The sequence below is a fragment of the Hippocampus bargibanti genome, linkage group LG18 (assembly GCF_051943395.1).
Source record: "Hippocampus bargibanti isolate YZ-2025 linkage group LG18, ASM5194339v1, whole genome shotgun sequence".
NCBI lineage: Eukaryota > Metazoa > Chordata > Actinopteri > Syngnathiformes > Syngnathidae > Hippocampus > Hippocampus bargibanti.
The window spans coordinates 9735867-9748053 of NC_142751.1; the positions used below are offsets into that span (position 1 = coordinate 9735867).

Below are 12187 nucleotides of genomic sequence, written 5' to 3' on the forward strand. Positions count from 1 at the left end.
AGTCCGGCGACAACGCTAATTAAATTCCTTACTTTTTGCTCCTATGGTTGGCACGTTCACTCATTGAGAGTATGATCAGAGAAAGCTGGAACTTGCTGGAGTGGTTCCAAGAGAGAGAGAGAAGAAACTGGGCAGGCTAAAGAAGATGATTGGCAGACTGAAAAGAGGTAAAAAAAAATCCAAGGTTTAGAGTATCGGACATGTTTCAGTTCTCTCTACTTTTTAGGAGGAGATGCAGATGTTGCTATTTCAGAATTCTGCGCAGTATCTGATGTGGGATCTGGTACAGTTCTGAGTAACTGCCTGAGGCTTGACTTAAAGGGGGCCCACTTCTCCTTCTCCCAAATCTTCTTGTAACACTGCAGGTTATCCACGACCGCCTTGGAGATCCTTGCATACCTGGCCGTGTCTGCGTCCTCAGCCTTGAATTTAGCCAAGCCTTCCGCTATCAGGATGAAACCGGTCTCCAAGTTCTTGCACGTAAAGTTTTTGCTTTTTATGGTTGATTTCATTTGCGGAGATGACTTCACATGCTCTTGATCCTGAATGACAGTAGACTCGTTTAAGTCAAGCCCGTCGCCGATGTTCCGCTGTGTTTTTCTCCGTTTCGATCGCTTCACGACGTTTAACTTGACATCCATGGTGATGGCTTTCCTTTTCTTTGACGTATGGCCGCCGGAAGGCACCGTCTTGACTTTAGGAGGCATTACCTCAGCCAGAAAGTCACTATAGAAAAAAAATGTATATATAATCAAAGCAACCAAAATGGCCGACGGTGCAAATTCTCTTCAGTCAAAACACGTCAACCTATTTCAAGTCGTTTCTATAACATCAACATAATTTTTGTACGAACATAACATCCTATTCAGGGGTTTCAGATTAGATTAGATTAGCTTTTATTTGTCTCACAGTGGAGAAATTTACATTTCGCAGCAGCAAAAACAATAAAGAAGCTGCTGTAAAGGCAGCCACTCTCACGGCGCCATATTGAAGTAAAAAAAAAAATATAAATAAATAACATAACAGCTTCCATTCACGAAAAGAGATTGTCTCATCTCCTGTCGCATGTGAATCAGAATCAGAAAACCTTTAATAGTCCCACAATGGAGAAATTTGCAGCATCCGCTTCAATTCCAAGCCGCTACAGTTCCACATACGCCTCAGCGTTCTACACTGATGTTCCTTTTCCTTTTTGTCATTTTATGCAGCCCCGAAAAGCAAATCATGCGTCAACTTCCATGTTTTTGCTAAAATCTAATAAATAACAGATATTTTTGCAATAATTTCGTTACCCTGTTTACACTCACTTGAAAAATAACTGGACAAACTGATATTTGACTGCTTTTCAAAACTAGTAATACATCAGTTTCTTGTGTACAAGTATTAATACAATGAGGCGATGAAACGTTTCTTGGGTTTCACTGACATAGCGAAGACAATTTTGTCAATGTAGAGTGGAGACAGTGGGGGGAAAATGAGTTAGGACACTACTGCCGGTGTCATGAAGTATATACGTTTGAACAGCATTTCTGTTCTATAATTCATTCATAGTAAAATGAAAATAAACTATTGCAAACGGGAAGAGACCAATTACTTACCTTTTGTTTGCGGATTTTGACGCGCGGCTGACACTGAACTGCGTTCAATGGCTTCACGGTAACTTGAAATCCATCGTGATGGCTTTGATTTTTATTAAGAGTAAACGCTGGAAGACTACGCCTTCCTCTTTGATGACATTACGTCATCTTCAAAATCACTAGAGATGATATGCGATAACCTTTATTAGTCACAATGGAGAAATTCCCAATTCGAAGCGGCAAAGTTATGAAAGGAAAAAGTAGAACAAAATATAGCTGTAAAGGCAGCCACTCTCGCTGGGCGCCAGCTTGAAATCAATGTAAAATAATGTTCATAAATATGACACAACACAAAAGACACAGTCATCCAATCTTCAGCACTTTTCTGCACCCTCTGTTGAGGGTGAAAGAGAATGAATGAAAGAGATTACCAGTGTCCTTTTCATTCGTGGATCAGAGACGTCACGGTGGAATATGCACGTCTGCTACATACTAAGTCTTGAAAGCAAAATAAAGTATAGAAGGAAAAAACGACGCAGAACCACAGGAAAAAATAACGATGAACGTCGCAAAACAGTGTCCTGTGCCACAACGCGACCAGGTATTCCGAGATCGTTCTTACGCCCATGACGTAACTTTTGTAGAACGTAACGTTAACCATGTCATGCCGCAAGAAAAACGCTTAGGTGCCAAAATTTGATAATAGACGAAAAAAAGCGAAGTTACACACTCCTCGTTAGTCTGAAAGCTACGGTTGGTTTAAAGTCAGAATTTTGATAACATAATCAGATTTGAGTTTAATGTGAGAATTCTGATTTTAAAGTGAGAATTTTGAGATTAAAGTCAGAATACTAAAGTTAATGTGTGAATTGCGTCAACCCTTTTCTTTCTTAATTGGCCCTAATCCTTTTCCGTAGTACAATAACGTCTATTCCTTGAATTATTTTTAAAACTCTATCCATCCATTACCTTACACGTTTATCCTAAAAAAAATAAAGATAATTCAACATCCCTTTATGTATTGTATTGTACTCTGGTGATAGTTTGGGTCGTCAGCCTGCTGACGACGTTCTGTTCAATAAAAAAAATTCTAATCATTAAAACACTGACATAATTTTTGCTCATAATACACACACATTAATGTCCGGATGTCACCGCTTGAGGAAAAACAATAATCACTATTGTTTTATTTTTTTCAATCAAAAACACCTGGAGATTAATTGGCAAACAGCATCATTCAGAAATGTCACGATTCAAAGAAAGAGAATTGTTTATTTCAAAAGCAAAAATGTTTTCCACACAAATGTCATGTTAATGTACACAAATAAGTACTTTGAAGATACAATACAATAAGAAAAAAAAATACTCTCACAATAAAGAAATTACCATTTATAAAATTCTGAAAGGTAAAGCTTGGAGAACCTTTATTTTCTGTCTTATTAGATGTGTACTCTGCTATCCTCACTTTTCCTCCTCAGTAAAGCCAGTACCGCTCAAGCCATGTTGCTTCTCTCTCTTGCAGGAAGCTGGCCAGCTGTCCCCCCACTCCCGGACCCCAAAGACTTGTTTCGGCTTAAGGAGCGCATCTAAAGGTACACGTACATCCAAGAGTTCTTCTGCTTCCTTGGTTGAAAAGGCCCTGGTGAAAAACATAAAAAGATTGCTTAGTCTATTGTCTATAATAGTATTGGAATTGTCATTATAGTTTTTTTTTTTCATGACGTTTTCAGTCATGAAGTTAATTTCAATCAGACATCAGTGGATTTGTCAGGGGTTTTTTTTTCTTCCTGAAAATGCTTTATCGGTTTAGCTTTTTAGAAACCGTCCCAAAAACTAAGGACATTGTGGATGCAATTATAGTCCTTCAAGATGGTGCCCTGATTTGTAGCCGTGTGGATGTTTTTGCCTTGTTTTGTCGAACGATAACAATCTGTGATGGTTGGGCCTTCACATCAGTGTGTGAGTACTGGTATAGATTTTGATTGGGGGAATGATGGCACAAAACTGCTTGGAATTGAAGTGGATTTACACGGGAGAAGAAAAATGATCCAATCTTTGTTTTTTTCATCAGTGGACACTACACCTTATTTCCTTTAAAGGACAACCGACACCATTTTTTTGTTTCCTAACTGACATCAGAAAAACGTTTTATAGCATCTAAAATACCCAAAAGACGCAGGCAGATATTTTTAGTCAAATTCAAAACACCAATAAAAATGACTTAAAGTGTCCCGCGTCATTCTCCTAATCAAATGCTGTACACTGTAGTTACGTTTCCTCTTGGTGGCTGTTATAAATTTGGGGAAACCATTAGAATGTTTATATCACATATGATATACAGAATGTACAAACATTAATGAATAATTAGTTTTCAAATCTCAAGTCAAGAATAATGACTGTTATGGTGGTTTACATACAACAATTTGAAATTTTAGTTTGGACTTTAGCAAGCATCATGGCATTTGACATGCTTGAATTGCTTTCGTGAGCCGAATAAAATGATGTGGTGGGCCAAATTTGGCCCTCTGGCCTTGACTTTCACACCTGTGTCTTAGAACGTGTTCTGGCTATTGTTTTGTTTCACGTCACAATCAAGCCAAGCTCAGTGTTGTCCACAAACAAACATTTGCCACGAGAAATATTGAATACATTGACATTTTATGTCAAATTACGCCAGATAGCTTTGTAGAATGTTTGTACCCTTGTAATTCGGTAGTAATGACCCAAAATATTTGTTTGAAAAAGAAACCTTACCTTTACTTCGACAGCTGGCCGGCGTGTAATTGGAGAACATTGGTTGGAACTTGTTGGTGAGGTTGCAAGAGGGAGACAATAAAAAAACAGGCAGGCTCAAGAAGGTGCTGGAGATACTTGAGGAGGTAAAGAAAAAAATCAGATGAGGTGGCAAATATAGGACATGTTTCAGTTCTCTCTACTTTTGACGAGGCGATGCAGGTGGTTCAGGATCTGACTCAGGATCCGGCACAGGATCCAGTGGAGGATCTGGTACAGGTCTCACTACCATCTTGAGGAACCCCTCAAGGTTTGACTGGAACGAGGTTCTCTTCTCCTCCTCCCAAATTTCATTGTAGCACCTCAAGCTATCCATGACTCCCTTGTAGACCCTTGCGTACCTGGCGGCGTCTGAATCTTCAGCTTTGAATTTAGCCAAACCTTCCTCTATCAGCACGAAACCGGTCGACAAGTTCTTGCACGTAAACGTTTTAAGTTTTAAAGTCGGGGCATCTTGCTCTTCCTGTTCCGGGTCTGCCTCAACCTTCGTGTTTAACGGAGGCTTCAAGAACAACCCCTGACCCAATAGTTGTTGCGCACAGCAATTATTCACCCCCTTCCTGATAACCTCCGCCAAGGCAGCCTGGAAATCACTCGCTGATTCATTTTCACTACTACTCCCGGCTTCCCCTTCCACTTTAAGGTTGTGCAAATTAGCGCGAGCTTTGAATCGCATGAACCAACCTCGACTAGCCACGAACGGTTTTCCACCACTGACTTCTCCCATTTGATTCTTCAGCATCTCGAGTAAACGTTTCGCTTCTTGCTGGATCACTGCGAGGTTCACGGGGAGACACTGTTTTTGCTGGTCCTCCAGCCAAAGCACAAGTCGTCTTTCCATCTCTAGCATAACACCGCTGTTCTGCTTGCTTATGATGGTCGATTTCATGTGGGGAGATAACTTCACGTGCTCCAGTATGCGAGCTTGATCCTTGATGATTGTCGCGACGGTAGAGCGGCTTAAGTCGAGCGCTCGGCCGATGTTCGTTGGCGTTTCTCCCCGTTTCGATCGCCTCACTATGTCTAACTTGACATCCATGGTGATGGCTTTCCTTTTTTTTTGAGGGTGTCCGTCGGAAGGCACCGCTTTACACTTGGGAGGCATTATGTCAACTAGAAAGTCACTCTGAAAAGAAAAACAACTATGTATAAGCAGAGTAAAGCAAAATGGCGAGCGGTGCAAAGTGAGTGCCGTAACTTTCTCTTAACCCATACGCGGCGACGTATTCCGAGGTCGTTCCTACGACACCGACGTAACTTTTGTACGAACATAACCTAACCTACGTCACACATCGCAAACGTAAAACCCGGGGGGAATTTCCATCTCCCTGCGTCATTTTATGTGCCCCGCAAAAGCAAATCATGTGTCAACGTCCATGATCCTTGGTAAAATCTCTTTCGAAATAAATATAATAATAATAATACAGTATAATAATAATACATTTAATTTGTAATCGCCTTTCGAAACTCTCAAGGATATTTTACAGTCACTTATTTTCTATGAGCCAGCATTCACTAAACGCGGAAGAAACACGCATTCACATCACGAACTCAAATATAAAATGGTCATCGGCACAATTACATTCAAATAAAGTGAAATGTTAGTGCGTAATAAATAACATTGAGATGTTTCAATAATTTTGTAATCCTGTTAACACACACTAGAACAAACTACTAGAACAAACTATTGTTGTTGTAGCTGGCCTAAAATATCTTGAATCACGGACTGATGTTAATTATATTTTCTCCGTGAATACCTATTAAATAATTCCAAATTGTCTTTCAGCTTTCCTTCATTACTTTTCCGTTGCGCTGCTTCCAGATGCGTGTGTTCGTCTTTAGGCATTTAACCAATCCCATTTCTGCCATCATTTGTTACCAGAGTCAGAAATCCACCTGGACCCAAAATGCGTACCAACGCCTCTTTGAAAACGCTGGTCAACGTCAGAGGTTTTGCCAACTATGATAGGCTTCACCACTAACCAATCAGAGTTTTTGAAAACTGTTCTGATCACTAGCAGTAGTGACAAGAGCATACTGGCCAGAAATACTAATAATATAGTAATAATGATAATAATAATAATAATAATAATAATAATAATAATAATAATAATAAATTTCATTTATAAACGCCATTCAAAACTTTTTATCAGCAGCGAGCTGAATAAGCACATATAAATGGAAATTTGTTGGAGAGTTACTGTTTAAGCCATTTTCAAGATTGATTTTTTTTCAAGAAAAAATGGGCATCATTAAGAAAGGTCGGTCAGTTATTTCCTGGCTCGTGGTACCCTTGTGGACTTGTAGTAAATCACACCGCAGCGTTTTTCAGTCTGTATTGATTCAGATGTAGCACTACTGAAGGCCTAGTGATGAAATCCACAGCCCGCTATTGGTATTAATATGATGGGACAATTAAACATTTGCTTTCACTCACTGACACAATGCACCTTCGAGGGAAGATGTAACTCCAAAGTAGACCATGACAACAATGTCTCTAACTATGTAATGCCGTATACACATTATTTTTGATATATGATTCGCTAATGGTAAAAACGGAAAAAAAAGTTTGAAAGTTTTTTTTTTTTTTTTTTTGCTCCCAAACTGTGCCGGACATAAAACAATGTGTTATGTATCCACTTCAAGAACGTTAATGCTTTGGAAAAGTCATAATAATAGCAAATAGTTATATGAAATTCTTCTTGACTATAAATTAAGCTTTTGAGACTGGTCCCTCAATGTATTCTTATGCCACGACATAATCCATTTCGCTGTTTCAGTTTTAGAACGCCGAATAACTATTCTCCGCATCTAATCCGTCTTCATCATTAACCTGCCCCATCTGAAGTCATAAGTCACATGAATTATAAAACATTGGAACCATCAATCACTAAATACGTTTGTCTCCACTATCAAATTAAAAAAGAAAATGAAATCTGATAATACCACTTGCCTTTCCGCTGCTGATGGTTTGGCTCCTGTTGCCTTTCCGCTGCTGATAGTTTGGCTCGTCTGCTGTCTGACTGCGGTCTGTTAAATATTCTTAAATCTCATTCAGTGACTACAACTGCGACGTAATTGTTGTGCGTATTACAGCGTAATGTCAAAAACGGACATACACTGACGCGTGAGTAAAAATTGCATAACCAAGCTTCCAGTTTGAAAAAAAATGAGCCATAAAATGTATTATCAATATTACCTGCGTCTTTGTACAGTAATGTACTGTACCGGGGTGAGGGGGGGGGGGGTGGCGACGTAAATTTCCTTTCGGAGTTACGTTGCATGGCACCGACGTAATTTGTACGTAACACACAGTACTGTACTCTATCACTATCCTACGACCACGCTGTCGTAAAATCCTCTTTTCATTTAATATTTTCTGTGGAAAATATATAATGTATTCTTCATATGAAACCATAAAAACTAAAACTCGCGTGACAGTATGGCAACATTAAATACGTTGTTTATTACCCTTCACCGTTCTTAATTCGTTGGGACCATGTTTTTTTTTAAACACTCCAGTATTAGATTCCTGCAATGCAAAGTCGCTCATCAATTCAATGAATATCAAATTAGTACCTCGTGTCAGTAAGTGTGTTAAACAAATGAAGGCAGGTCCCATGCCCTGAGGCATTATCGTCATCGTTTATTAACACAGCCATAATTTGGGCCCCAATTTGACACGTTGCAGTTATTTTAGCGATCAGTTGGTGGCAGCAGGCTGCAATGAAAGTCGGTATATTAAAGCCACATCGAACTGGACTGGCGCCAATATTGAATTATTGTTTGCCATGACAACACAAATAACATTTATTTGGGCTTGTTGGTTTGTAAATGCGTTTAATGTTTTTATGTGAACCTTATTTTTGTTTTTCTTCAAATCCCCCTCATGTTTTATTGCTTGGATCACTTCCGGTTCCGTGTTTCCATGTGCAAGAAATCGCTCGAGACCACATATCAACGTTATCAAAGTTGATCTACTTTCGGTTACCAAAGTGCACACGGTACGTTATTAATTTGCTTATTTATGTCTCGTTGAACATATTTTAGTCATGTCGATTGTTGTTTTAATTGTCTTTTAGTTTTCACGGTGTTCCACAAGAAACGTTTTGGACATCAGAACGAAGCGTCATCCTTGACTGCGGTAGATACAGTGAAAATGTGTCATCAACCTTCTGGAGGGCGCAGGTGCTTCCCGCCTCGCGGCAATCTATCGGCTTCTGCGCACTCCTGTCGCAAGCCACGAGCTACATCTAGCGTCGTCGCACTCAACCACGTGTCACACAGCTAGCCACGAGCTACCTGGACCATCGTCGCACTCAGTGACGTGCGGTGAGATTCATGACGGGTGAGGCACTGGCGTCATCACAGTCAGATTTACAAACATGGACTCTACAGAGTAGCTTATTCACCATTAGATGGGCAGCAGTTAACGTGTTTTGTTTAAAATGTCATGTCAGCATTCTTTATACAAACTAGCATAGAACAAAAGAATAAAAACAAACGTTATTATCGTCTTACCTTTGCTTATAAATGAAGTCCATGCTCCGCTCCTTCTGAAGAACGGCACCGATAATGTCTTTGTAGTAACCTTCCTTATCTTTATTCAGTTTTAAAAGTCTCTCTGTCACAATGGAGATCACTGCCAGTGAAGAAAGTCGTCCTTGATCAGTCCTTTTCCGACTGTATGTTTTCAGTGCTGAGAATGACCGCTCCACTGATGCTATAGTAGCTGGAACAGTGAGCACGAGCTGGAGCAACTTGTCGCCTCAGGAATAGTTTCAATGAGATCCTTCTGGCCCTAAACGCTGAGAAGCTGTCCAGGAGATTTACATCCAGCTCTCACCGTTTGCGAACTATACACTCCCATGTTGGTCTTCCTTTAATTATTATTTCCTGCTTCGATTGAAAGTCCAGTTGAGAAAATTCTTTCAATTTAGACATGTAATCCTCCATTCTGAATATAAACCCAAGCAACATGAAAAAATGACTGGATAGTTGCACTTAACTTGCTGTTTACTGTAGATTTCTGTCACTAATTCTATTATTCTGGAGCCGAGGAGTCGCAAGAAGAATCTAATCACCAGCGCCCTCTGTCATGAGGCAGGAGAACTGTGTGCCTCACCTATTCACAGTTTTGATAAAAATAAAATAAAATAAACACTGCAGTACAGTGTTTATAATGTCCAGTGACTGTACATTATATACACCAGCTAAACTGCAGGAATTTAGTTCAAACTATGTTCAAACTAAGTTTTTGAACACTTTAATCGTGATATGCAGAGGGACAGCAATGCGGTCTCACTGCAAAGCAAGCCAGCACAGTTAGCATAGTCATTGCGCAATCCACGTTGAGGCTCAGCCGGCTGCTGCCTCACCGCTTGTCTCTACTTAGTATTTGAACGGTAAATGTGAAAATTCAGCGATTTTGAAAAAAAAAAAAAATGGTGAAGTTAAACGGAAAAGAACTTTAAAGTACAAATCACTAAATCAATATAACTGTTTATTTTTTCATTTGATATTTGACAGGTGAGGCACCGCACGACATGATGGATAAAGTTGAGAAACTTGAGGGCAAGATGAAATAAATATGACAGTGTCCAAAGCCAGAAATGCTGAAAATCCAGGCATATGTATATATCCTGTGGAGAAGAACACTCAACATAAATGTCCAAGGCTTCTGAGAATGTCTTCAGAGGAAAAGAAGAACATACATTTTCCAAAATAAGTTGTTATTTTGCATGCCTGAAAAGGGGTCACAATTCCAAGCAATGTCGAAATAGAGCTACCTGTGGCGTATGCCAAAAGAGTCATACAACCGCATTACATGAAGATCGCTCTTCAATGGAGATGTCCTCAGCACAAAACACCACTGAAGACATGCTCAATGTCTTGTTGTCTCAATGGAAGTGATGATGAGAACACATGAATGATTGTGCCTGTCTGATCGCAGCACCTCATGCAACTGGTCCTAGCTTATGCGCTCTTGGACACAGAGCTGCCACATGTTTGTCGATCAAGATTTATGTGCTAAACCTAAGGTAGATATGCACCAAGTTAAACTGAAATTCCCCACAATGATGGGAAAGGACTCAGTCCTAAAAAGCAAAAGATTTTGTTGACTTAAAGAGGATTTTCTACAAACATTTCCATTAACCTACCTCCAGCCTACACAAAAGACTTCATGCCTGTTGACCGGACACATATTCCTACCTGCAAAACAGCCTCGTCATGAAAACATGGAAACAGGAAAGGGTTTCTTCAGCCATCATCTGTACTTCTTTGAAGGTGCCGGACGTTATGCTCCTCATCCGACGAGTTTCGTCAGTGAACTAAAGTTGTGCTGGTTACTCTGGACAGAGGTGGTGTGGCCAGACCTCTGCTATGATAGGTCCCTACTCTAAGGTTTGGGGAGCAGATGCCTATTCCCTGAAGCCAATCTGATTGCCTCTTTCGTACTGTGTGATTACCTCTGATGTTCTGTCCCTGGCTCTTATAGCCTCATTAGCCCTGGTATCATCTCATTAGCATGACAAAGCCTACGTGGTAACGACCTAAGGGGTAGAGTAAAGATACGTGCCCCCCCAAAAAAATCCACCCGACCCAACCCGCGGGTATTAAAGCCCGACCAGAGCCCGGCCAATTAACTTGATTTGCAAGCCCGAAGCAAACTCGAAATTGCACGTCATTTACCGGTGCGTGTTTGTCTTAACTTTATCCTCGACTTCTTGCTCCATAGTCCACATCGGGGATAGAAGGTCAAAAACTGTGATGCGGACTTGCCGAAAGAGACGGTCGAGGGATAACTTTCAATAGATCGCAGCGATCGAGCTGCTCTGCTACTTACGACACCCTGACCCAGAATCAGGTCGTTTGCAGGTCATTTAGCACCGAGTCTTTGATACGCATGCGGTGTAGGTAACTGGAGAGGGTGCCCCCATCATCCGGGCGCACCCCGGCCCAGTGTCGAGGAGCGTTCCGCGCGACGGGGGGACCTCCCGCTGCTAACCTTAGCCAGCCGTAAGGCCCCGGCGCCATGGTATCGGCGCGTCTAGGCGGGATTCTGACTTAAAGGCGTTCAGTCATAATCCCGGCTGCGTCATCATTCACAGTTCAAGCCTAGACTCATTTAACTTGCGTTGACTTCAGCATTTTCAAAATTGGGGGACTCGTTCAGTCTCGAGATGGCAGGATTTAGCACACGCCGGCCAGACGTTATTGATTTTATGACGGAGGCTGCGGGCCGGATGAAAATTGGCCACAGGCCGGACTTTGCTTTAAAGTGATTGAGTCCACTTCCTGTCGTGAAAGCGGTCTTCTCGTGATCTTCCTCATTCAATTGCACCTACCAGTATCCAAGGTTAAGGTCCATGGTGGAAAACCAAACGGAACCTGAGTGCATCCAAGGCATCATCCACTCTTGGCAGAGGACGTGAATCTTTGATGGTTACAGTGTAAAGTTTTCTATAAACATAAACAGAAAGTCCATTGTTCTTGCGGACCAGATTAACGGGCGCGGCCCAAGGACTGTAGCACTCTTCGATTACATCTGCTTTCAGAAGTTTGTCAACTTGGTGCTGGATTTCCTGTTGGTGGTCTGGTGTCACCTGTTATGTTCTCTGCTTGATTGGTACTGCAGCTCCTGTGCAAAAATGATGTTTGATTATATCCGTCCTACCATGGTCATCTTTGTGATTGCTGAACACAGCAGAGTACTTAGACCGTAAGGCTTTCAGTGACTGGTTTTGCGTTGGAGTCAAAACAGGTTTCATGTATCTCAACCGGAGGAACACTCATTCCATGTTGTACTTCGCTAA

At 41.0% G+C, this 12187-nt stretch overlaps 1 protein-coding gene across 4 annotated transcripts; it reads left to right on the top strand.

Moving 5' to 3' along the window:
• Positions 1–11626, top strand: LOC148884520 (uncharacterized). 4 transcript variants are annotated; one of them, XM_089020079.1, is made up of 7 exons: positions 1–167; positions 227–283; positions 358–480; positions 3100–3169; positions 8308–8374; positions 8453–8718; positions 9900–11626. In XM_089020079.1, the coding sequence occupies exons 2-6, from the start codon at positions 233–235 to the stop codon at positions 8625–8627; spliced, it is 486 nt and encodes a 161-aa protein (XP_088876205.1). In that variant the 5' UTR covers positions 1–167; positions 227–232; the 3' UTR covers positions 8628–8718; positions 9900–11626. The 4 variants fall into 4 exon arrangements, with proteins under 4 accessions (XP_088876205.1, XP_088876204.1, XP_088876208.1 ...); XM_089020078.1 differs by having other exon boundaries at positions 1–283; XM_089020082.1 differs by lacking the exon at positions 8308–8374.
• The last annotated feature ends 561 nt before the right edge of the window (positions 11627–12187 follow it).

Coding starts and splice junctions, on each gene's coding strand:
- LOC148884520 (XM_089020078.1), top strand. CDS start 233: ATGCAGATGTTGCTATTTCAGAATTCTGCGCAGTATCTGATGTGGGAT. Junction 481..3,099: donor CGGTCTCCAAGTTCTTGCAC/GTAAAGTTTTTG, acceptor TCTCTCTTGCAG/GAAGCTGGCCAGCTGTCCCC. Junction 3,170..8,307: donor CTTAAGGAGCGCATCTAAAG/GTACACGTACAT, acceptor TCCATGTGCAAG/AAATCGCTCGAGACCACATA.